Source organism: Periophthalmus magnuspinnatus, chromosome 7 (genome assembly GCF_009829125.3).
Source record: "Periophthalmus magnuspinnatus isolate fPerMag1 chromosome 7, fPerMag1.2.pri, whole genome shotgun sequence".
Lineage (NCBI taxonomy): Eukaryota > Metazoa > Chordata > Actinopteri > Gobiiformes > Gobiidae > Periophthalmus > Periophthalmus magnuspinnatus.
This window is the reverse complement of record NC_047132.1, coordinates 32,953,025-32,979,209: the sequence shown is the minus strand read 5'-3', so window position 1 is coordinate 32,979,209 and position 26,185 is coordinate 32,953,025. Positions and strand designations below refer to the sequence as shown.

Genomic DNA, 26,185 nt, shown 5'->3' with positions numbered 1-26,185 from the left:
GACTGAGCCGGACTGAGGGGCCCACAGACTGAGGGGCCCGCAGACTGAGCCAGACTGAGGGGCCCGCAAACAGAGGGCCCCGCAGACTGAGCCAGACTGAGCCAGACTGAGCCGGACTGAGCCAGACTGAGCCGGACTGAGCCGGACTGAGCCAGACTGAGGGCCCCGCAGACTGAGCCAGACTGAGGGGCCCGCGGACTGAGCCAGACTGAGCCGGTCTGAGGGGCCCGCAAACAGAGGGCCCCACAGACTGAGACAGACTGAGGGGTCCGCAAACTGAGCCAGACTGAGCCGGACTGAGCCAGACTGTGGGGCCCGCAGAAAGGGCCTCTGTTTGAGGTGAGTGACGATATCACTGTTCACGACAAACAACATTGATTTTAGCTACAACGCTGCAGATTATTTTACACCTGACAGGTTCAGCAGAGTCTCCACGTTAAACCGGGACCATGTTTAAACTCACGACACTGATTATCGTCAATATTGCACCGACAGCCACTTTCCACAGGCTCTGGGTAAAGTCTAAGCAATATATTAATCTCACTCCCTGACAGGTGCCTCTGGGTGACCTCTGGGTGACCTCTGGGTCTAATCTCTAGTAAACAGGGCAGTATAATTTGAAGTGGCTCTGATCTGCTGACCGCTGTCCAGCCCTTTAACGTCTGCTGTTCTTAGTCCAAGCCTAACTATGTTTGAGGTCAGAGTTTTAGCAGCATTTCATCTGAAATAATGCAACGTCATTTTAGAAAGATTTGTAAATTTAGAGGCTGCAGCAGCAGTACAGCATATTTAACAGTGAAGAACTCCAAAGCGCCCCCCTCTGTTCACTGTCGGCACAGTCAGTCGATTCAAAGCTAAAGTAACACCTCTGGTAGTTTGTCCTTGTGTGAACAGTTCCCACAGATCTTCCTGAGATGAATGGCAGTGGAGTGTACAATGAGCTGGATGGGATGAATGGCTACAGATACCAGGGCGCTAGGACCAAAGTCCACCAAATGCATAAATAATCCTTTCTGATATGTTGTGAGCGCAGCTAAAGATCTGCACCTACAGGACCAGTGTGCAGGGCCACTCCAGCCGATGTGCTGATCCAAAATCCCGATTTGTGACTGAGAGTGACACTGGTGAAAGGCCAGGAGCAGGACAGTCCGGTTCAGTTCTGCTGCAGAATCAAGTTTTCCAGCTCGTCGGCGGAGCGGAGCAGGAAGGCCGCGGACTCTCTGTAGCCCGCGATGAGCTGCCTCACCGCCGTCACCTCGGGGGGGCTGAGCTGTGCGGATGCCCCCCCTCCGCCTCCACCCTGACCATTGGCGCTGGACGAGGTGGAGTTTGGCCCGACCGACTTCATACTAAGATCTGTGGGCCCTGGAGCGAACGGAGAAAGAGTCAGGACTATTATTATTTACACTGACACTTTCAGAAGCTTCAAATCACTCGATGAAACTCGCGGCTAAACTGTCAAAAAGCATCAAAATAGGTCAGAATGTTTTGGCCTAGTTTACCGTCTGTACCTTTGTAATTACTGCACCTCCACATGAAACTGGCACATGTCCTCAAACATAAACTATTACACAGAGTCTGTGCCGCCAAAATATACAACACAACACACGGATCATCGTGTATTTACACCAGAGCTAAATATTTATGTTTATTTATATAGAGAAAAGTTAAACTCCAGTAAATATTTTAGACAAAGCAAAGGGTAAATACTACACAAGGATTTGAATATAAAATATATATTAAAAAATGTAGTAGAGATATTTAACTTTTTCATTACTACATAATTCCATATATCTTACTTCATTTATTTTTCTGTGTGTTTATAAAATGTAGAAAGCAGGTCTGTGTGTCAGATGCCCTCCCTGTGTGTCCACTGGGGTCTAATTCTGCTCATAAACTACTGACCCTGGTGAACTTTGAACAGAATCCTACTATTAAATCATAAATTATAAATCGATTCAAACTCCCAATACTTGTCAGTAAAATGTGATATTTTAACTACAAATAAACAAATCCATGTTCCGCTCTGGCCACGCCTTTTCCCCTCTGACGCCATTTGAATAGTAAATATATTAATCGAGTTCTTTTAATGATTTTCCATCTGATTTTTCTCGTACCGTTGGTTTGTGTGGTTCCCGTGGTCGGCTGGGTGCTGCTGACGGTCCCGTATCGAACGCTGTAGGTGAGGCCTCCGTTGGCGTAGAGCTGGTCTTGGGCGAAAGCTGTGCTGGCGATGGTGAACCCGGGGGCGGCCAAAGAGGCGGGGTCTCGGGGGGCGGGCTTGTCAATGCACATAGGCTCCTCCTGTTTAGAGCAGAACGTGAGTAAATCTGGGACGGCAGCGTTTAACTTCCTGTTTATAGATGTAGACGTGGTTTTATATTATTTGGTATAAACTCACGATGGTCCTGTAGAGTTTAAATGAGAAAACGTGACTTTAACTTTTTTTATTTAAGTAACACGGCGTCACTTCTGGAGGTGGAACATTACCCTGGATGATTTCGTAGAAACAGAAAGTAAAAAACATGCACCGGAACAGTCTCCATGGAAATCAATGTTTATATGACATGGATAAAACGTATTTGTCAAAAAAGTTACACGGTGGGGCTTTAATTGTGAGGTTGGATATGTATGTTGCAATATAATGTTGATAATTTCGATTTTTGGGATATTCTTGTGAAAGTGCCATAAATTCTATACAGGAATTCTACACAGTAATCATGACTCCAGCCTCCATCTTGAGACTGTGTGCTCTGACTCCAGCGTCCATCTTGAGACTGTGCTCTGACTCCAGCTTCCATCTTGAGACTGTGCTCTGACTCCAGCCTCCATCTTGAGACTGTGCTCTGACTCCATCCTCCATCTTGAGACTTGACTCCAGCCTCCATCTTGAGACTGTGCTCTGACTCCAGCCTCCATCTTGAGACTTGACTCCAGCCTCCATCTTGAGACTGTGCTCTGACTCTAGCCTCCATCTTGAGACTGTGCTCTGACTCTAGCCTCCATCTTGAGACTGTGCTCTGACTCTAGCCTCCATCTTGAGACTGTGCCCTGACTCCAGCCTCCATCTTGAGACTTGACTCCAGCCTCCATCTTGAGACTGTGCTCTGACTCTAGCCTCCATCTTGAGACTGTGCCCTGACTCCAGCCTCCATCTTGAGACTTGACTCCAGCCTCCATCTTGAGACTGTGTGCTCTGACTCTAGCCTTCATCTTGAGACTGTGCTCTGACTCCAGCCTCCATCTTGAGACTGTGCTCTGACTCCAGCCTCCATCTTGATACTGTACACTCTGAATTCAGCCTCCATCTTGAGAGTGTGCTCTGACTCCAGCCTCCATCTTGAGACTGTGCTCTGACTCCAGCCTCCATCTTGAGACTGTGCTCTGCCTCTAGCCTCCATCTTGAGACTGTGCTCTGACTCCAGCCTCCATCTTGAGACTGTGCTCTGACTCCAGCCTCCATCTTGATACTGTACACTCTGAATTCAGCCTCCATCTTGAGAGTGTGCTCTGACTCTAGCCTCCATCTTGAGACTGTGCTCTGACTCTAGCCTCCATCTTGATACTGTACACTCTGAATTCATCCTCCATCTTGAGACTTGACTCCATCCTCCATCTTGAGACTGTGCGCTCTGACTCCAGCCTCCATCTTGAGACTGTGCTCTGACTCCAGCCTCCATCTTGAGACTGTGCTCTGACTCCAGTCTCCATCTTGAGACTGTGCGCTCTGACTCCAGCCTCCATCTTGAGACTGTGCTCTGACTCCAGCCTCCATCTTGAGACTGTGCTCTGCCTCTAGCCTCCATCTTGAGACTGTGCGCTCTGACTCCATCCTCCATCTTGAGACTGTGCCCTGACTCTAGCCTCCATCTTGAGACTGTGCTCTGACTCCAGCCTCCATCTTGAGACTGTGCTCTGACTCCAGCCTCCATCTTGAGACTGTGCTCTGACTCCAGCCTCCATCTTGAGACTGTGCTCTGCCTCCAGCCTCCATCTTGAGACTGTGCCCTCATCACTCTCTGAGAACAGCAGATTCGTGCTCTGGCTCTGGACTCTTTACCGTGGCTGGGTACACGTCCAGCCGCATCTTCTTGGCTGCGTTGCGGGATTCGCTCTCGCAGGCAGCGGCGAGGATGTTCTCAGCCATGGCGGAGGTGAGGTGAGGAGGTGTTGGGCGAATCTGAAAGAGCCAGTGAGAGGTTTTGCCCATTACAAACACTGCATTTGATTTTGGTTTGCATAAACAGGGCTGAATACTGAAAATACTAAATCAAACTCAGTTATTTTATTAAGACTGAAATAAAAATCTTGCCTACAAGTTTATTATTTTACTTCCTGGTTGGACACAGGCAGCAGATGTGACATGTTGAGGTAATTCCTTAACTGTTACCTAGCAACCATAATGTAAATAAGGTCCAAAACTTGTTTAAATTACACAATAGTTATGATCAGACTAATACAAACGAGTGACATCACCTTTATTTGGTTAAATCAAGGTTTAAACTGTCAAAAAAAACCCCGTGTTACTTCTTTTCTTCTCAAAACTTTCCACAAACGACAATTTAACTGGTATAAAACTATGAGAAATATTGACCAAATATACTCAAGAATAATTATAAACCTAACTCTATGTTGTTAACAGTGTAGTTGTGCTGTATTTGAGAGTCGTTTATACCTCAAAGCCGCCTTTTTTCATGCGGCGACAGGATTTGAGGTAGGTACGAATACGTTTGCGGGAACGCTCCTGGAATTCTGGGAACTGGCGGCCGCAGGACTCCATAATGGCCTGGATCTTCTCCTTGGGCTGCTTTGAAATGGGAACCATTCGGTCCAGATTCTCATCCACGAACAAGCGAACAAACATCTAAAGAAATCAGGGGAGGAAAGACGGAGGTGACGAGAGAAGGAGAGGAAAGAGGGGAAAGGGAGACAGGGTGTGAAAACAAGAGGATGTAAGACACAGGATGGATGTGACGGAGGTGTAGAAGTGAGAAGATTTTTGTGTCATAATCTCAGATGGAAAAAAGTCTAAAGATCTGTATATATAGAACTTTTGCAGGATGGCGTATCACCTGCTTCACTGTCACTGTTCTAAAGTTTATGGAAATCAAAACCCAAAATAATCAATAATAAAACTACTATCAAAACTAGATACTCATTTAAAGTATCAATACTGAAAAAACACACAACAAGAGAATAAAAAAAACATAAACGGTGAAGTCAAAAGTCATAATATTTTGTTTTAAATTGTTAATCTCTGTGGTAACGCCCCCGGATACGGAGCAGCGGACTCACATTAAAGGCTTTGAGTCTCTCCGGGTCCATCCCTTCGGCGTCGTTGATCTTGTCGCTGTCGTCGTGCTCGTCGTGGTCGTCGTCGTCGTCGTCCATGATCTGAGCTCGGGCCTCGCTCAGACTCGCTTCAGTCTTTACAGAGTCGTAACTCCCTGAGCTGTACGGAGGAGACTGTGCACGGAGAGAACGGGGAAAACGTGAGCGCGAACCGGAGCAAAACACGACGAAAACATGTGAGGTTTGTCTATGTGTGTGGAAACTTATATTTAATTATAAAATATATTAAATTACACGTATGAGAGCAGCACAAACACAGAACAATACAAACAAAAACAAACTGCACAGGTTCATTTAAACATTAAAAACAGGAGCAGGTCTAATTGTTTATCTCCACATTATTAAAGAGAAACGGCTCCAGTTTTACATGAGCTTCAAATCTGTTCTGTTTTTATGAAGTAAAATAAAATTAGACAGAGACAATCATGAGATCTGGGATTAAAAGTTCTTCTCCACCTCTCCTGTTCCCCCTTTCTCCATCTCCTCTCCTTTCTCTCCTCCTCCTCTCTCCTCCCAGTCTTCTCCTCCCTCTTTCTCTCTCTTGCTCCCTCCCTCTCCTCTCCTCCTTCGCTCTCCTCCTCTCTCTTCTCCTTTCCTCCCTGTCTCCTCCTCCCTCTCTCTCCTCCTCTCTGCTCGTCTCCTCCTTTTCTCCCTCTCTCCTCCCTGTCTCCTCTTCTTTCTCTCTCCTCCTCCCTCCCTGTCTTTTCCTCTCCTCTTTCTCTCCCTCTCTCCTCCTCCTTCTCTCTCCTCCTCTCTCCTCCTTTCTCTCCTCCTTTCTCTCCCTCTCTCCTCCTCCTTCTCTCTCCTCCTCTCTCCCTCTCTCCTCCTCCTTCTCTCTCCTCTCTCTCCTCCTCCCTCTCTCTCCTCCTTTCTCTTCCTCTCTCTCCTCCTCCTCTCTCCCCTCCTTTCTCTCCCTCTCTCCTCCTCCTCTCCTCCTTTCTCTCCCTCTCCTCTCCTCCTTCTCTCTCCTCTCTCTCTCCTCCTTTCTCCCTCTCTCTCCTCCTCCTTCTCTCTCCTCTTTCTCTCTCCTCCTTTCTCTCCCTCCCTGTCTTTTCCTCTCCTCTTTCTCTCCCTCTCTCTCCTCCTCCTTCTCTCTCCTCCTTTCTCTCCCTCTCTCCTCCTCCTTCTCTCTCCTCCTTCTCTCTCCTCTCTCTCTCTCTTCTCTTCTCTATTGTTCAGTTTTTATCTGTAGATCATGAGATCTTGTATTAAATGCTCTTAAATTACATTTGCAATTTAAATTTTAAAATTCTGAGCCTGTTTAATATTTAACTGAAATATGAACGACTGAACTAAACCAAGAGCCACACGAAGACACAGGACGTGTTTGTAGAGTCCAAACGATGGGGTCAAGGGTCAAGTTTTCCATACAACAAGACAAAAAATGTATGTAGCTGTTTGTTTAAATAACTGCAGATTTTCCGAGATTTTTCCCCCTTTTGCATTTCATTTTACAGCTGCTTGTCGCCGTGGAGATAGACGGGCTTAATGCAAAACTGTGTAACATTCCCAGGAAAGTGAGAATATCTCCATGGAGACGAGCGATCGCTGTAGGCCTCACCTTGTTGGCGTAGTCCGTTTTGACGGGGAACTGTCTGTTGGGGTCGTTGGGGTAGGAGTTGAGCGGTGACGCGGCCGACGGCAGAATCCGGTCGCTCAGATTAACAGGCTGCTGATCCTCGGAGGAAGAGGACGAGGAGTTTGTGCTAAAGTCCAGGGGAGCGCTCAGCCCGTTCTCCGTCACTTCCCCGAAAGAGGCCGCTCCGTCTGGGACGGCGCCCCCCGCAGACAGCGCCTCGGGCGGGGTCAGAGCCGGCAGCCCGTTGGCGCTGGCGCTGTCCGAAGAGTCCTCGTCTGAACAAAGAGAAGAGCGTCAGAGGTGAACAGAGGGAGGGGGACGGGAATCAGGAATATTCAGTTTAGTTCAAATTTATTTCTAAATAAAAGTCAACACAAATCCACAGATAACACGATACATAAAAGAAAATAAAACACCTGTATGTCCTGTGTGGGGTTAAATACCAGGGAGAAGAGGCGGGCCTGTCTGAAACTCAGTGTTAAAGACTGAGAGGATCTGACAGACAGAGGGCGCTGTTCCATAGTCTGGGTACAGGGCTGCAGTCACTCCCTCAAATAAAGAGGACCCATAGAGTACAGACTGGACCCACAGAGTAAAGACAGGACCCACAGAGCGCAGACTGGACCCACAGAGTAAAGATAGGACCCATAGAGCGCAGACTGGACCCATAGAGCACAGACTGGACCCATAGAGTACAGACTGGACCCATAGAGCGCAGACTGGACCCATAGAGTACAGACTGGACCCATAGAGCACAGACTGGACCCATAGAGTAAAGACAGGACCCATAGAGCGCAGACTGGACCCATAGAGTACAGACTGGACCCATAGAGCGCAGACTGGACCCACAGAGTAAAGATAGGACCCATAGAGTACAGGCTGGACCCATAGAGAGCAGACTGGACCCATAGAGCGCAGACTGGACCCACAGAGCGTAGACTGGACCCACAGAGCGCAGACTGGACCCATAGAGAGCAGACTGGACCCACAGAGCGTAGACTGGACCCATAAAATAAAGACAGGAACCATAGAGTACAGACTGGACCCATAGAGCGCACACATTTAAACACAATCAAGAACTTGTTGAATTTCACCCAATATAAAACAGGAGCCGGTGCAGATTACAAATGTGTGATGTGTCTCGACTCTTAGTTTTTATCAGCAGACGAGCTCGTTGACTATACAAATAATCATATTCGTCTTTTTTTCCACATCATTTAATTTTTGATCACATTTTTAATCAAGTGGTGACATCATTTGATGTTATACAAGTTACAGTTTGATTAAACCTTCAGTTTTAAACCTCACACCTCCCACTTATTTTCCACAAACCTCTTTTTGACGAGCGTAAACGGAGGTGAATTAAAAGAAAATAAATACATAATAAAAAAACCACATATAAATAAATAAAATAAAAATTAAATAAAATAAAAATCATATTGTTTTCTGGATTGTACTGACTCTAAAACACGTACAAAAAGACCTTTTATACGAAGGACAGCGACATTATTAGACCTGTCACTATAACACACTCAAGTAAATATAGAAACGATAATATGGAAAAATAATTTATGCGACTGACACAAAAACCCAAGAGCAGATTTAAACCACAAACACTATTCTAAATCTGCAAGAAATAAACAGCAGAATGAAACACTTTAGTTATTACTTTGCATCTGTAATGAGTCACAGAAATGATTAATTCCACCTTTTTTACGTCTTAAATCTTATATTATAGCCCAAAATAACTGTGCAAAACAAAATGTCCACACAATAAACACTGACCCCCCAAAAATATAATTCCGTCTAACAAATCCAACACAGTCACTGCTCATTAATTATAATATCTGGAGTGTGAACCTGATCCACATATCGAGGACACGGGCTTCAGTCGCCAAAAAAGCCCATTATAATCTGTCCTGCAGTGAGAGGAGGAGGAGGAAGAGGAGGAAGAGGAGGAAGAGGAGGGGGGGGCTTATTGTCGGACCAAATTACGCCTCGTTCAGTTTATATGAGGAACACGTGACGCTTTCCCACCTATTAGTTTGCAATCTGTGAGGTCACGATGGGATCTGTCCTACTTTAAGCCAGCTGCCCTTCCAGAGGGGTACACAATGGACCGGGGGGGTAATAGCAGTGTGACGACCCACCCCCATAACTGTGGATTATTTGGATTAGTCCAGTAAGAAGAGTCTAAGCTGTTTCTGTACAAAGGTAACACCCATTTACTCCAAATCGTAGGGGTGCAATTATTTTGTTTTTAATCACAATATGACTCTTAAACTGAGACTTCTGCCGTATATGAAGCTGTAAGATCTAACGTTTTACATCCAGAGCCCAATAAGAAGCTTCAGCAACTACATAGACCATGATCCTTTGCTCCGTTTCAGGGCGACGCAAAGATTTTACAATTAAATGTGTTTGATGCTAATGATATAATGTCGTTTCCTCCTTAAAAACAGACGTGGAGTTGTGTTTTTTTGCTCTATTCACACACGTTTAACACACAAAACTGCAGATTTAGACTGAGTTCTTCTTCTCTCAAACTGAAAACGCTCTGTTCCACCTTGTGATGTCATCATGTGGTGATACAGGAAGTGCTCCACTGTGTTTTTAAACTCCACACACCTTCATTTCTAGAATCATTTGGATGATTTCAGCTCCTGGAATTGACCATTTCTACAAGAACTAAAGGTAAAAGGAGCTATTAATAAAAAAAAAAAAACTACCACTTGATGACATCACAAGGTGGAACAGAGCGTTTTCAGCTTTGGAGATGTAACAGACTAATAATAAACATGTGTGAATGAAACAAAACACAACTCCAGGTCTGTTTTTTGAGGAGGAAACAGCTTTAGAACATGATTTAAAGCTGCAAGAGTCAGTTTTGTGTGATATCGGAACTTAAACTTTAGTTACATTAAACACCAAAACTGCTAATTAAGTATGAATATTGTACTACTGTAAATACTGTTATTAAGATGATAAAATTACTCGATATCCAAAGCTTAAAACTTCGATACCCACCCTTCTAAATGAGCGTAACGTACTGCAGATTTTGTAGCTAAACGTGGTACAGATCACGTGTTCTTTTGTGAGATTTATACATTTGAATGAAAATGAAATGAACTAAACTAAACTAAACTTGTCTCTTTTACTCTTGCAACAGCCAACTCATTATTGCATAAAATAAAATGCATTTTTTAAAAACAGCCTGAGCCTAAACTAAGTCGTAATACAAAAATTAAAATAGTAAAGTGTCAGTTTTGTGCAGTTCAAAGCTGAAGATCCAGGCTCCAAACGTTTTTTATCCTGCGTCTTCTCTTTTAATATTAATTTTACGATGATTATTCATGTTTTGATTTGTTGCATTATGGTTTTAATGTCTTTCTTATTCCGTAAAAAACACTTTGAATGACTTTGTGTCCTCATCGTGCTGTACAAAAAAAGCGTTTGAGCGTTTATCTGTTACCGATACGTGTTTAAATGAGCGTTCCGTTTGCGTCTCACCTTCCATCTCATCTTTGACGGCGTCGGTCGCGGCGTGCTCCCCGTTGGGCGGGCTCGGCTCAGGCACTGGAGGCTGCTCCACTGTGATCCACGTGGGCTCTGCACTGGCCATGTCCTCACTGCTCATCGAGCTGTCGTCCTGAGACACAAAGAGAAGAACAAGTAGAAACAGACACAGCACCAGAGGATTTTAGGCTCGTTCAGAGAAGATAGACAAGTACAGTCCACCCTGGTTTATCGCGGGGGTCACGTTCTAAAAATAACCCGCAATAGTCGAAATCCGTGAAGTATCAGCTTTATTTTTTACATTATTCTCTGTTTTTGTCTGTAAAACCCCTCACCACACACTTTATACACTTTTCTCACACAGGCGTTAACATTTTCTCACATTTCTCTCTCGTTTAAACTCTCTCAAAGTTCAAACCTTCGTAGGCGTCTTTGTCGGTGCAGAACGTTTCATCGACATTGTGGGTTTTGTCAGGGAGAAAACGAATCGCAAACGTACAGCACTTCAGAGTCACACTGAGATCCAACGTTTATGTAAATTTGTCTGAACACATTCTGTACTGGACAGGAGACACGGCACGGAGGAGACTGATGGACAATGGTCTACAGTCCAACAGCCAATCAGGACGCACGACACAATGGTCTACAGTCCAACAGCCAATCAGTACGCACGACACAATGGTCTACAGTCCAACAGCCAATCAGGACGCATGACACAATGGTCTACAGTCCAACAGCCAATCAGGACGCACGACACAATGGTCTACAGTCTCATTTTGAACACTCTGCTGTTGCCATTTCAATAGTTTTAGACTGGACATGCTGTTAAAGTTCGGCTAAATCTTTAGGGGGACCTATGGAGGAGCAATGGCCACTCGAGGGGAGGGTAGGGCCCCATAAAGCCACGCCCCCGGCACCGCCCCTGGTGTTGACGAGCCCATGGTCCAACAGTGTCTCCAGACAACTTATCAAAAGCAATTCACACCTGGACAAGATTACTTTTATTACTTTACATTTTATATTATTATTATTATTATTATTATTATTATTATTATTACATTGTATTATTGCTTTATGTATACTATTTATTTTTTGTCCTTATTTTTATTTTTTTATTATAATTTTTTTTTTTATCTAATTAATTTAATTTTGTGTACATGCGCATCGCGGGGATTGGACTGTGACCTGTTCAGCTGCAGATGAGATCAATACATAAATAAAAATAATTAGATCACAAAAAAAACCCTTAGCAAAAGCATCAAAGCACTCGGGATGAGATCGTAAACAATAATATAATTTATCGTGACAATAAAATTATTTGTTGTGATACAAAGGGAAGACGATAACTTATCACAAATAAATTAAACATGGAAACTTTTCATAACATTGAAGTTATAATGATTCAAGGTTCGTCCAGAACATTTTAAACTGTCAGCAACTTTAATAATTAATTAATCGTGATATTATCCATAATCGCAATTATTTTGGCCATGATAATCTGGATAAATTTCAATATTGTCTCATGTCAAAGCTCCATTTTAAACCAGGTCTTGTTCAGGATTAAAGTTGGATCAATATTATAACCTTTTATAAACAGATTATTCCACTATTTTTGTTAAATTTGAAGTATTTTTTTTCTATATAACAACATTAAAGTGCCCCACGTTGCCTTAAATCTACATTCTTGTTAAGTAACAGGCCTGTGCTTCTTGGGCCGTGTCTATTTTTATCTGTATTACGCAGACTCCAGAGATGTGAACTGTAGCGTAAGAGAAATGAGTAAAGCCCGGGCAGGACGGACCCTCTGACACGGGCCAAAACAAAAGGATCTGGGTCAAACACGAGGAGTTTGGGCCGTGACTGGACTCGAGCTCCACGATGTGCGCACAGAGTCACACCTCGTCCCGTTCAGCAGAGGCACAAATGGGTCTTTACCCCCGGGAGTACGCGCCTGTCCCGGGTAAAAGGAGTTTGAGGAGGATCAGAATGTTCAGTGACAGCTCTATTAAGCACCAAGTGAGCCATGGAGCGTTAAAGAGAAGCAGAGACGCACAGTTTTCGCAGGACCAGGAGCTGAAGCAACATTTACGCTTTGAACAAATATATAATTGATGAGGAGGTCGCGGGGGGAGTGAGCTCGTGCTGGATTTGTGTGAGGAAAATACAGTTTCATGATGTTAGAGGAAAAAAAACATAGTAAACAGACACAAGCGTGATAAAAAAAACACGAATCCACTCAAGTTTACAGTCCAAAGTGAGATAATGTGGTGTTTCAGGGCGTGTTCCCCGTGTTCTCTCTGTTCTCTCGGTGTGTGCGGGGCTGTGTCCGGTTGTACTCACCCCGAGCCCGTGTTTGGGTCATTGTTCCGTTTAATCCTCATAATGAGCGCGCGCCGTCCTGACTCTGGAGCTCGCGCTGCCTCTGCGGCTCTGTCACTGCGAGGGGCGGGGCCAAGAGGGCCGCGTCACACCCCGAAACCACCCCCCCCCCCCCCCCCAAAAAAAAACTCCTGTCACTCTGCATCCTCTGATACTGTGATCCTCTGCATCCTCTGATACTGTGATCCTCTGCATCCTCTGATACTGTAATCCTCTGCATCCTCTGATACTGTAATCCTCTGCATCCTCTGATACTGTGACACTCCCTTCCTCTGCATCCTCTGATACTGTGATCCTCTGCATCTTCTGATACTCGCATCCTCTGCATCCTCTGATACTGTGATCCTCTGCATCCTCTGATACTGTGATCCTCTGCATCTTCTGATACTCGCATCCTCTGCATCCTCTGATACTGTGATCCTCTGCATCTTCTGATACTCGCATCCTCTGCATCCTCTGATACTGTAATCCTCTGCATCCTCTGATACTGTGACACTCCCTTCCTCTGCATCCTCTGATACTGTGATCCTCTGCATCTTCTGATACTCGCATCCTCTGCATCCTCTGATACTGTGATCCTCTGCATCCTCTGATACTGTGATCCTCTACATCCTCTGCCCCACGTCCCTCTCATCCTCTGCATCCTCTGATACTGTGATCCTCTGCATCCTCTGCCCCACGTCCCTCTCATCCTCTGCCTCATGTTTTTTTTTTTTTTTTTTACACCACCAGCTGCATATTTATGGTTCATTTATTTTTATTGTCTATTTATTGTCAAATTAAAAACCCAAACTAAATTTAAAACAAATAAATCTTCATAATTGTCTCAGCAAACCCTGGTCCTGTGTCAGTCCAGACTCTTGTCCAGGGGGTTTGAGCTGATGTTCTTATTCTACTGTTGGTATGTGGCTGTTGTTCATAAATAAATGTTTTGTTGGTGTTTTTACAGTCGCTGTGCTCTTCGCTGTCCCACAGACACATACCCGCTCAGTGTTGGTCATGCACTGCAGTTTCATCTGCTTCAGGTAGGTGGCGGTAAGAGGCATGTTATAGTCGATGAGGTCCGGGACCAGTGAGGCCGGTCTGTCATTTTCTGAGACAAAAAAGGAGGAAGTTACTTAAATTAAACACAGCACACACAGGTGAGTTAAACCTGTCAGAACCAGGACTATCTGCGCTAAATGTCTGCACATCACAAACTGACTAAACTTTCGCGCCATGTGTCCTCGCTGCTGTCTCTGCCCACGCCGCTAGAGGGAGTCTGATCTTCTGTGACGTGGGTAACGTCATGTCCAAGGTAAACATTCACTTTTTAATTAAGTTTACTTTACAAAGTGTGTGTAAAGGTTTAATCTCCGGCTGAATCAGGCTGTACGGGCCAAACGTACCCGGATGTTGTAGCTGTGTTTGACTAATTGTCCTCGGTCTTTGCTGCTCTGTAATTAACCCCTTCACTGTCGATAAAGGTTGGCCTCAGAAACAGCACGTGAGCTAATGATGCGCAGACAGGATGCGCAGAGGACACAGGTCACGCGCGCGTTACCTTTGAACTCCGCGGCGCTCGGGTTGATGTGCATCCGCTTCTGACACTCCCCACAGCTCATTAAGAACCGAGTCACCGCCTCACGGGGCAGGAAGGCGTATGTCTCTGCGATCTGAGGGACAAGAGGGGACAGGGGGGACAGAGGGGAGGGGAGGGAGACAAGAGCAGGGACAAGAGGGGACAGAGGGGGACAGAGGGGAGGGGAGGGAGACAAGAGCAGGGACAAGAGGGGACAGAGGGGAGAGGAGAGGGACAGGGGGGGGACAAGAGCAGGGACAAGAGGGGACAGAGGGAAGAGGAGAGGGACAGGAGGGGGACAAGAGCAGGGACAAGAGGGGACAGAGGGGAGAGGAGGGAGACAAGAGCAGGGACAAGAGGGGACAGAGGGGGACAGGAGGGAGACAAGAGCAGGGACAAGAGGGGACAGAGGGGAGAGGAGAGGGACAGGAGGGGGACAAGAGCAGGGACAAGAGGGGACAGAGGGGAGAGGAGGGAGACAAGAGCAGGGACAGAGGGGAGGGGAGAGGGACAGGGGGGGAGAGGAGAGGGACAGGAGGGGGACAAGAGCAGGGACAGGAGAGGGGACAGGAGGGACAAGAGGTAGAGCGGGACAAGTGAGACAGAGGGAGGTAGACACAGTCAGAATCACATAAGCACAGTTTGAGTTTGTCCAAGTTTAGTCAGTGGTCATTTATGTGCATGTCCACACACACACACACACACACACACACGAACATGCACACACACCCACATGCACGCACACACACATGCACACACACATGCATGCGCACACACCCACATGCACACACACATGCACATTTTGACCTTTGCCCTCAGCTCTCTTTATGGTGCACTGTGTAACTTTATAGGTGAAGTCTCCATGGAGACTGATTGGCCTGGAATGTTACACAGTGTGGCATTAAACTTATCTCCATGGAGAGAAGCAGATGGCAGCAGTGCGTTCGCTCACAGTGAGGAAGCTTTTCAATTTTCAAGGTATTTTGTAAACAATGAGATCCAGGCCAAGCGATTACATCTCCATGGATACAAGCAGGTGGCCAAGAAAGTTACACAGTGTGTCTTTAAGGTCCCATTATTATTGATAGTTACATGTGAAGAGCGACAGTGTCGTCTTTGTAATGGAGTATGCACAAAACTTATATCTAAAAAAAAAATCTATTTAAGTTATATTAATGAAAACATATCCAGTTACTCCTTATTTCAGACGTTTGATACTCGGCCTCAGAAGTTTAAAAACAGAACTCTGGAAAACTGAGAGAATGAACATAATGCACGAATAATGACACAGCAAAGATATGAGATTCTATCTGAGAGATGGAGGGATGAGAAAGGGATGAGGGGTATGAGGGACGTATGAGGGAGGCATGAGGGAGGTATGAGAGGGAGGTATGAGAGAGACATGAGAGGGAGGTATGATGGAAGTATGAGGGAGGCATGATGGAGGCATGAGGGAGGTATGATGGAGGCATGAGAGGGAGGCATGAGGGAGGCATGAGAGGGAGGTATGAGAGGGAGGCATGAGGGAGGTATGAGGGAGGCATGAGAGGGAGGCATGAGGGAGGTATGATGGAGGCATGAGAGGGAGGCATGAGGGAGGTATGAGGGAGGTATGAGAGGGAGGCATGAGGGAGGTATGAGGGAGGCATGAGGGAGGTATGAGGGAGGTATGAGAGGGAGGCATGAGGGAGGTATGAGGGAGGCATGAGGGAGGCATGAGGGAGGTATGAGGGAGGCATGAGGGAGGTATGAGAGGGAGGCATGAGGGAGGTATGATGGAGGCATGAGAGGGAGCCATGAGGGAGGTATGAGGGAGGCATGAGGGAGGCATGAGGGAGGTATGATGGAGGCATGAGGGAGATGTGAGGAAGGGATGAGTGAGGCATGAGGGAGGTATAAGGGAGACATGAGCGCAGCGTGAGGGAGGTATAAGCGGCATGAGGGACGTATGAGGGAGAGAGGAGGGAGGCGCCTCGCCTGTGAGCCCATATTCCCCACTGAAGCCACGTGATGTAATGCAACTTGACACAGGAAGGGCATCTGGCGCAAAAAACCTACACTATGCGACTGGTGGAAATGGAAAAACCCAATAGATGAAAAAGTCTGATGGCACTTGAACCCGGCGCAGATTGCCTTGTTGATACTCGCGCTCCCTGTGTATCCCAGGTGAAGCGTGTTTGTGTGTACAGCCTCGCTCTGCCTGGCGTCTGCCGCTGTGCCACTCCACCACCGCCGCCGCCCCCCTCCCTCCCGCTGGCGTTTCCCTGTTAGACGCGACCTTCACGTGACCATGGCGATGCAGCAGGGGTGCCCGCCTCCTCCCCGACCCTCCCCCCCCTCCCTCCCCCTTGGCCCACCACGGCTGCTGCTCCTCTTCCCCGTCCCCTCTTCTGCCCTCCCCCTCATCCCGCTCCACCGCCACGGCCCCTACAGGCAGCGGCGAGGGGGGAAATGCCACCCAGAGCAGTGCACCTCCCAGAAGGCCACACTGACAGCTCCATATTATGCCCCGGCCCAGTGCTGCTGCTGCCTCCTCAAAAGGGTACACACTATCAGACATGACAGGGACCTCTACAGGGCAGGAACAGGCTCCGGTTTATTCTATCCGTACGAACGAGAGGGGGGGGGGGTATCCCAAAGCTGTCCGCCTACATCACCACGCCCACGCCACGCCTAAACTTAAAGACGGGGGTATTTTACTTCTTTAGGGGATTAACTTCGAGCTCGTAACATCACTTTTGTTGTTTTGAAAATGCTATGTTTGACCATTTGTTTTACGAGTTTCTCATTTTTGACCCTCTTTCTCTCCGTGCTAGGTCGCTCCCCCTTCAGAGCACCATCACGACACAATCAGCTGCATCCCACTTATGAAACTACTGCGCGTCACATCAGGTTTGTGAAGTCGTAGCGCACAGTTTTGAGTCATGTTTTTGTATATTTATGGAGGATTGTCGTGCGGGAGCGTGGGTGATGTCGGCTTGTGGGCGGAGCCTCGTACAGAATCTTACAGCTGACAGGAAGGAGGGTTTGAATAGGGACTGGGAGAGATCTCTAGATTACTCAAACCGTGCGTGGATGACATTTAAAAGATTTTCAGGCATGTTTTTTGATGAGGGAACAGCGTTAGAACATGGTAAAAAGCTAAAGATTTCGCTAATATCTCGTCCTTCAGTTGAATTTGAGTTTGTTTTTTTTTAAACTGTTGAGCATGTGGTTCGTTGTCCTGTTTTATGTGGCCGTTTGTTCCCTTGGTAACTCCAATATGCTAAAAATGACACATATCGGTGGTGGAAAAAGTGTTTTCATTTAATTTTATCTTGTAACAGACACAGAAACGCCGCAGCGCTCATGCTCACCGCCTTGTACGTCTTCTTCTGGCCCGCGTGTTTGGGCGCTCTGCCGGGGTCCGTGCCGATCTCCACGTGCATGGCGTAGATGATGTCGAAGAAGTCCTCCACCACCGCCACGCGCTTCAGTGACGAGTTCTCCTGCACTGAGCTCCCGTCCGAGCACTGAAACACACAGACACAAGAGGGTGCGACTTATACTCCAGTGCGACTTATACTCCGGAAAATACGGTCATAATATTCTTTCATACAATTTGTCTATATTTCTTTTTGAATAGTGTAGTTACTTTCTATTTAAACGACAATACAAGGAGGAACAAAGTGCGATTTTGTTATACGAATGTTTAGTCCGTGTTCTGTTTAGACTCTGGGGGAGATTTTAGACCACAGGAGGCGCCGTCGTCTCTTCTAGTAACAGGAAACAGGAAACTGAGCAGTGTTTATCAGCGCTGGATGTGTTTAGTTCAGCTGTACGAGTGTCCCACAGCCTGTGACGAGAGCGGGACAGATCCTAGTGACACATGAGTAATGGTGGATGTGGTCACAGACTGTCAGATGCACTGGTGCCGTGTCCAGAGCGTTCTCTCAGCGTCCAGGTGTTTTAAGATTTACTCGGTCTGAAAACCCATCACTTCCTCTGTGCAATATTTTAAAATAACACGGGCGACACTGTACCAGACCCCGTCCTATCAGCACCTCTGGCAGCCGTCCTGCTCCCGTACAGCTGACCCGGTCACCATAGAAACTGCCACTTATTTCTCTCGGGCAGGTGTGCTGGGCAAAGGGTCATGTGACACACCAGAGAAGTGCAATCGCCAGGACAACGGCTTCCATCCGCCGCACCACATGGGGCTTTGTTTCCCTCCTCCTCCCTTTTCTCCCACTGCTCCTCCACTCTCTTCCACTCCTCCTCCTCCGCTCTCCCTCTGCTTCTTTCTCCTCTTCCTCAGCTCCTCCACCCTCTCCCTCTGCTCCTCCACCCTCTCTTTCTCTGCTCCTCCGTCCTCCTTCTGCTCCTCCCCTCTCTATCTTTGCTCCTCTCTCCTCTCCCTCGGCTCCTCCACTCTCCCTCTGCTCCTCCACCCTCTCCCTCGGCTGCTCGACTCTCCCTCTGCTCCTCCACCCTCTCCCTCGGCTGCTCCACTCTCCCTCTGCTCCTCCACCCTCTCCCTCGGCTGCTCTACTCTCCCTCTGCTCCTCCACCCTCTCTTTCTCTGCTTCTCCATCCTCCCTCTGCTCCTCCACTCTCTTTCTTTGCTCTTTTATCCTCTCCCTCTGCTCCTCCATCCTCCTTCTGCTCCCCCTCTCTCCTTCTTTGCGCTCCTCTCCCTCTGCTCCTCTCTCCTCTCCCTCTGCTCCTCCACCCTCTCCCTCAGCTCCTCCACCAGCAGACAGCGGGCGTTTGGAGCAGATTGTATTTGTGCTCCTCTGAGCGACTGTCCCAGCAGCGTCACATGGAACTAATGCATTTGAGTTTTTTAATTAGAAACACCTCGCCCCTTTGAAATGAGACCGGCCCTGACATTTGATTGGCCTGTAGGTGGGTCAGCTGATTCCTTCACTGACGAGTGCCCCAAGTTCCAAAGTCACCCCCCTCCAGAGTCATCTCCCTGAAGTCACCCCCCCGGAGTGACCTACCTGTGTCACAAAATGTACTTTTTGCCACTTGCCTGATATTTCTGGTTTGTTTCTGAGATTTGACATTTATTTTATATTTTTGCAGCGACCTCCCCTCTGTATCCATCTCTACCTCTGTCCCGTTCTCCCCATTTCTCTCTCTCCTGCTTACCCAAGTGCGAGGTAATGATCGTTGCTATGGCAACTAAAACCAGCTCACTGAGCGGGTTTGTTTTAATCCGATCCCTTCTCCCCTCTCTCTGTGTCAGCATGGACTAAATGTAAGGATAATAAATGAAATAATAGCAATCCTCCACCTCATCGTCAGGCTGTAATCTGCCTCACTGGAGGTATCTTGACTCCCCGGTGACATCACCGCGGCGCTGCTTGGGACAATGGTGTCAGGTCCATTCACGCTGGATTTAGATAATCTCACTACTGTGGGGTGTGCACCCACTCTACCTCCTCCACCGCATCCTCTGCTCAATTCTACCAACAAACAGAAGCGTTTACAGCCGGGATGCTCCGTGTGAGCCGCTCTCTTCAGGACCAGGATCCAGCACAGTTACACACAGACGCCTCCTGCAGCCCCGGCATGTGTTTGAATATAAAAACTCAAATTTATAAAACGATTGTATATTCGCTCAGGAAATAACCGCCTGAGGCTGAGTGCGCTGCCTTCATCAGCGATCACGTCTCCTGGAGGCCTGTGCTCTGTGTGGATGTAGTTTGCCCAAAAAGCTGTTTACTGTAGCTCCCAAAACAAGAGCCGAGGGAGTGCACCTCTCAGCACCGCTCAGTGTTTGCATGGCGGTGTGGGTTTTGTACAGTAGCGCAGCATTTCGGGGACAAACAGCTGTTGAATGGCTTTGTAGCTATTTGTTGTCATCAGCAGCGTTTTTTGAAGAGCCAAGGAGACATGTCAGCATCCTCACTCCCCGACACCAGAGCCACTAAACTCTCTCGTCTCACTCTCCCCTTTGCTCCTTTTGCTCCATCTTTTATAATCCCGTAGGACTTTGCTCTCCCTAGCCACTGTTGTGTGTGTAACCAGCCCCCATCCCCTGCACGCTCTCCCTGTCCCGCACCAAACCGCTCTGTTGCTAGGAGACAGGAGGGGTTTGAGTTGGCCGCCCCCACCCCCGCTGGCAGTCTCCACATCCACACATGCACACGGAGCGAGGCAGAGACGCCGAAGGGAGCCAGCCGAGCGGTCCCGCACACAGCCAGGTCAGGGGGAGGGGGCGAAGGGGGCGAGCGGCTGGGTCACGAAGACAGGACAGACCCACGAAATGAGCTCCGATGGCTCTGATGATGATGATGCTGCTGCTGCTGATGTGTGGGATTCTTTAAGTTTAAAACACAAACTGAATATGTTTGAGTCGGCATCAGCGGCCGGGTCATCGGCACATTTCTCGTCTTAATATGTGTTTGTGTGAGGAGCTGTGGGGGTATGTCAGCACTACTACTTATGACTCAGATTATCTCACTGCTGATGTGACAACAGGTCGTCTTTTAAAGGCCCATAACCTCATTGTAAATCTGTCAACTGGCTAATGGACATGTAAATGGGAATCTCCTTTACCCCCGGAGTAATATATGAGAGACTGCGTACGAGGCTAATATGCGAGACTAGTCCTGCTACAGTCTATCCTCCTCCGTGTTTTTACCCCTCGTCCCGGGATCGTCCACTTTATTAAACCCTATCATTAAATGCACATTAGACCGGGCCTTGTGTTCGGTGGGTGCGTCCCTCTCAGCTGCACCCATCATGAGCACTATTTGATAGAGTCGGTGACATCCCCAGTGTCCCACAGAGGCGGGCGCTCCCATTGGCTCTGACTGTGTGGAGATGGCTACAGCATTCATCATCACATGATCATTTTTGTCATTCTGCGCCCATTAGACCCAGTCCCAGTTTGGCAAACGCCGCCCCTCTGAAGGTGTAGCACATGACAGGAGCAGTGAGTTTGGGCGATTATGGCGTCTTAAAGACCAGCTGCACGAGCCGAGCACAACTCAGACATCTCCCACACAGGGGGAGGCCCCCAGGCCAGTTAAAAAGGTGTTAATTTCTCCTCCTATGGGAAAGCAAAGAACGAGCTCTCCATGGCAACAGAGAGGGTGCTGTAGGGAGGAAACACAGAGCATGCGATCTGCGACCCCCTCTTTGTACCAGCACACATACAGTAGGCTCAACTATCACGGGCCGTATCTCCAGCTCCTAAAACAGGGTGGAGGGAGGCGTTTCATACACACTTGTGATGAGATGCTCGGGGTTCAGCGGCTCGGATGGAAACTAATGACGCCTGATGAGCCTTTGCTGCGTTTGTAAAACAGGACGAGCTGCAGACAGCACCACTGGACCAACCCCTCAAAGAAAAAACATGTTTGGTTTAAATTTAAATGTAAATGCTTTTGAACAAACGGGTCTTATTCCTTTGACTCTGTGGCCCCGACACAAAAGCAGAGCTCTCAGGGGAAACCTGGACTAATTAATCAGATAATATGATGATGTTCCTCTGTCGGTCTGAGGCACAAACATGGACGTCCATTTTCCAGCTCATACGAGAGAGGAGCTGAGTTACACCTGTGGGCAGGACGTCCCAGAAGAAGACATTGGTTTATTGATTGATTATTGTATTGTTAAGGCTTTTATTTTGATGGGACAAAGCATTTCAGAGCGATATGAAAAATTATAGTCCTTCATAATGTCAGCTTTGTGTCCAACAGAGATGTGAAAGAGGACCTGAAATATTTACTGTTGTGTTGGCATAGCAACCTAAAGCAACAGCATGCTTCATTTAGACATTTTTCAAAGCAGTGCATATGGAATGCGTGATGCGTTTGAGCGTTTGTGTTTAGACTGGGCACACTGCTCTGGAGAGGCCTGTCGCGCGCTGAATGTGTCTGTTTCTGGTCCTACCCCCCTCCTGCTCTGTAGCGTCCTCTAATCAGCACATAATGAGAGCTAAACGAGGTTGCATCTCCTCACTCTGGATCCTCGGAGCTGGGCAGACAAAAAGGAGGACTGTAGGACAGAGCGGAGGAGCTGACTGTAAATAACTCCTTGTTGAGTGTGACACATGAAAAGGCCTCCACGCTGAGACTGTCCCACGCTGTTTGGAGTTACCATGCCCGGCCTCTGCCTCTGTCCCGTCAAACTGAAGCTCCTTGTGCGGCTCGCTGACACATACAAGAGACCTCCTCTGTCTGCACATCACCACAGCGCGCCCTCCCCCACACAGCCTCCTGTCGCTTAGGCCCTCGCTTAGTCCCGTGCCTGTCCCCACACACAAACTTGGCACACCCAGGGAGCAGCTGCAGTGGGCTCCAATGCACAGCACAGAGACACGCCCCCAGCCTGCAGTCCTGGAAAAGCCAATGACCAATTATGTACACCTGCCCTATGGCCTCTAATGGCCCAGGACGCGGCTCTGAAGGAGACACATTAACACTGCTGCTGCTTTAATGGATGGAACTTGTTGCTTCTGACTGACACTGAAAGGAAACATCTCTCATTTGTGTTTCCTGTTCTACAAACGCAGCTGCTTTTGAGAAATGGTTTATGATACAGAGATGCAAGAGGCTTTTTGGAACCAGCAGGGTCCACCTGCAGAGACAGGGTCCACCAGCAGGGACAAGGTCCATCTGCATAGACAGGGTCCACCTGCAGGGACAGGGTCCACCTGCAGAGACAGGGTCCACCTGCAGGGACAGGGTCCACCTGCAGGGACAGGGTCCACCTGCAGAGACAGTGTCCACCTGCAGGGACAGGGTCCACCTGCAGGGACAGGGTCCACCTGCAGAGACAGTGTCCACCTGCAGAGACAGCGTCCACCTGCAGAGACAGGGTCCACCTGCACAGACAGGGTCCACCTGCAGAGACAGGGTCCACCTGCAGAGACAGGGTCCACCTGCAGAGACAGTGTCCACCTGCAGGGACAGGGTCCACCTGCTCATGGTCAGGATAAATCTGGACTGGCAGATTCATGAAGGGATCAGGCCCAGTGCTGCTCGTGAGGGCAGTTGGCCTAAATCTGGAGCATTCACAGGTAACACACCTGTGGAGGATCCTCTTCAAACTGAATCACAGACTTGAGTCTGTCCATCTCTCCTCGCGCACAAATTGTGTTTGGCTCTGGGTCCAGAGCCTGTCCCGGTGTGGGCGGGGGAGATTATTCCCTGAAGGCGCTTACTTAAAATGGTGGTTGTCTCCTCACCGCCACAGCAGGCCGTGCACCGCGCAGAGACACGGGTGAGCGCGCACAGGCACACGCACTGGCACACGCACAGGCACAGGCGCGCGCACAGAGCTGGGGCACACGCACAGTTCATCGTGGACGCGTTTATCCGCGCGGGTCATTATGGGGCTGGTGCACGGACCTAACTTCCTATTACTGTCGCTTTGACAGAAACCGAGTTAAGCACAAACTGTGGGCGGATATCAGTTCCAGGCAGAGCCTTTTGTTTCCGCCACAGTCGCTCACGTGGTCACAATTACGCACATCTCCTGCTCCACAAAATGATCCAAAAATACCATAAGGCATTAAACAGATGCTCGAGGCTCTGCTTCTGTTCATCCAGAGGGTCTAAATACAACTGTGGCGTTTAAAGCTCCTGAATGAGCTGCGACAGAGCCCCGTCCTGCTCTGGACGACACAGGTGTTGCCAGAGCAACGGGCGCCTCGAGCCGCATCCTTCCCAGGACAATGAGGAGTGGGGTGCGCACCGAGACTCCGCGCGCACAGCAATAATGGGACTGATTTCTAAATCAAATTTCCATCTGTAACACTGAGCATTAGAGCCGCGTGAGGCCAGACTGTCCAGTGTCCGCAAATGGGACGGGACAGAGGCGCGTGCTGAGCCTAAATGACTGTGGTGTTTTGTGCCTCACACACGCGCACATGCCTTTACATAAACACACTCACACCTGTCCCACACTGGACAGTGTCTCTGTCCTGATGATGTGGCGCTGACACCGCGGGGCTTCAGAGAAAAGGCTCGATACGTTTCAGCCTCGCGCTGCCAGGAGGCACCGGCGTTGCCATGGCAGCGGGAGGAGAGTACGGCTCTGCTCGGGATGGACAAAGTGACGCTTTATGGAAAAATGACGATATTGAGCCGACACTGGGACAAAGATGAAACCTGATAAGTTTTATGAGTGTGTGGCTCCCGTGTGGCTCCTGTGGCTCAGATCATGAAACTCTCAGACACAAACACGCACTCTTACCGTAGACTTGACCGGGACGTATAGCACGGGTTTCCCCGGGGCTCCTTTCTTGTTGTGCTCTCCTAAGATGTTATTTCCGACCTGAAATCCTTTGGATTTGACCCAGAATTTGAATTTGGCGTTGATGTGGCTGTTGTCGACATAGACGCCGTCCGACTCCTCGTTCTGCAATAACGTCTGCATGATCTTGTTATATTTTCTCCTGGTGACTGTCTTTGTTTTGCCCGAGTCTCCGTAGGTCCGGAGACACCAGTCCTGAAATTCGCTGAACATCTCCGCCTCTAGAACGACCGGACTCCTGCTCCTCTTGGGCGCCTCCACACACGCTTTTTTCGTTGTCATAGCTCCGTCTCCTCCTGTGGCTGAGTGTGGACCGGCTCAGTCACTTCAGGCTAATAAAGGCTCGCTGTTGCTCTTTTGGCCCCGCTGTCCCGCCTCGTTTCGGGACGCTCCGTTGTGGTTTTTTTCCCTGCTCAGACTGACGCGCGCACGATCACACCTGTTTGCAGCGGAGCAGTGCTGTCCCGAACCGCAGCGGTGAAAATGTCACTTCCTCACATCATCAGCTGAGGAGCAGAGAGGGGGGCTGTCCTACGCGGAGCGGGTATCTCCCACCTGTGCGTAAAACCACAGTCCTCGCTTAACAACAAAGAACACGGGCACAAACGTGGCAACACGCGCTCCCCCGGGTCCCAGTCGACATTTCCCCTCAGATTAAACTATATTCTCAGACGGTGATTGATCCGGTTTGAGGCAAAATGATGCACAATGCGCTCCTCATCCGACCCACATGCGCCACCTGCACGGTCTGCTCCTCACACCTGTTTGAATGGGCTTTGACTGCGCGGCTCAGACACGCCACTCTCCTCATCGACGCCGACGGGACACCGCAAAGAGCTCGTTTTCCTCCAGAGCAAAGCGCACAAGTGGCGTGAGGGAATCAAGTAGTGAAAGAACATGTCCGATTTGGAGAAGGTGAAGAGAGGAGGGGGCAGGGTGGACGTTTTTTCCCGGAATCTACTGGAGAGGAAAGCACTGTCAACACCAGAGAGGGATTTGTACTTATGGGAAAGAGCTGGAAATATTTAAAGTGACATATATTTTAATAGTAAAACAATTTCAAAATTAGAACACAATGAGCTGCTGTCACAAACACAACTTGGGTGGGGCAAAAATGTTTCTTGTTTTGTTAATTTGATGTCAAAATGTTCACAAACCTCATGAATATACTAATGTTATGAGAGTTACATGTAATTTGAGCATCTGGATAGTTGTGTTTAGCCCTGACAGTCACATCTGAGCTCATCCGTGTCACATTTGTGCAGGTGAGGGGCAGCAGGAGCCGTGGAGGAGCCGTGGTCGTACTTTGTGCCCGCTCGGATCCTCTGTGCTCCTCATTGTGGGCAGTCGTCGGACTCCTCTTGGCCTGGTGCTGGTGACTGCTGCTGTTGCCATGACAGCAGCGCAGCAGTGCTTGTGGCCGTGCAGAGGGTGAGTGGGACGCCCCATCCTCATGTCTCTCCATCCTGACTCAGACGAACAAAAGCCCCACCCTTAACCGTGGGCCACCGCTCGCTCCGTTCAGCCTGACGAGCGCACAC

The 26,185-nt window shown here is 48.4% G+C and overlaps 1 protein-coding gene across 1 annotated transcript; it reads right to left on the bottom strand.

Annotated features, from left to right (window-relative positions):
• Positions 1–834: 834 nt before the first annotated feature.
• nol4la (nucleolar protein 4-like a) lies at positions 835–24,974 on the bottom strand. The gene is made up of 11 exons (XM_033969248.2): positions 24,585–24,974; positions 17,744–17,899; positions 14,370–14,481; positions 13,810–13,919; positions 10,442–10,580; positions 6,914–7,206; positions 5,296–5,466; positions 4,676–4,864; positions 4,061–4,180; positions 2,118–2,304; positions 835–1,365 (listed from the first exon to the last, which is right to left on the bottom strand). The coding sequence occupies exons 1-11, from the start codon at positions 24,924–24,926 to the stop codon at positions 1,154–1,156; spliced, it is 2,031 nt and encodes a 676-aa protein (XP_033825139.1). The 5' UTR covers positions 24,927–24,974; the 3' UTR covers positions 835–1,153.
• Between the last annotated feature and the right edge of the window lie 1,211 nt (positions 24,975–26,185).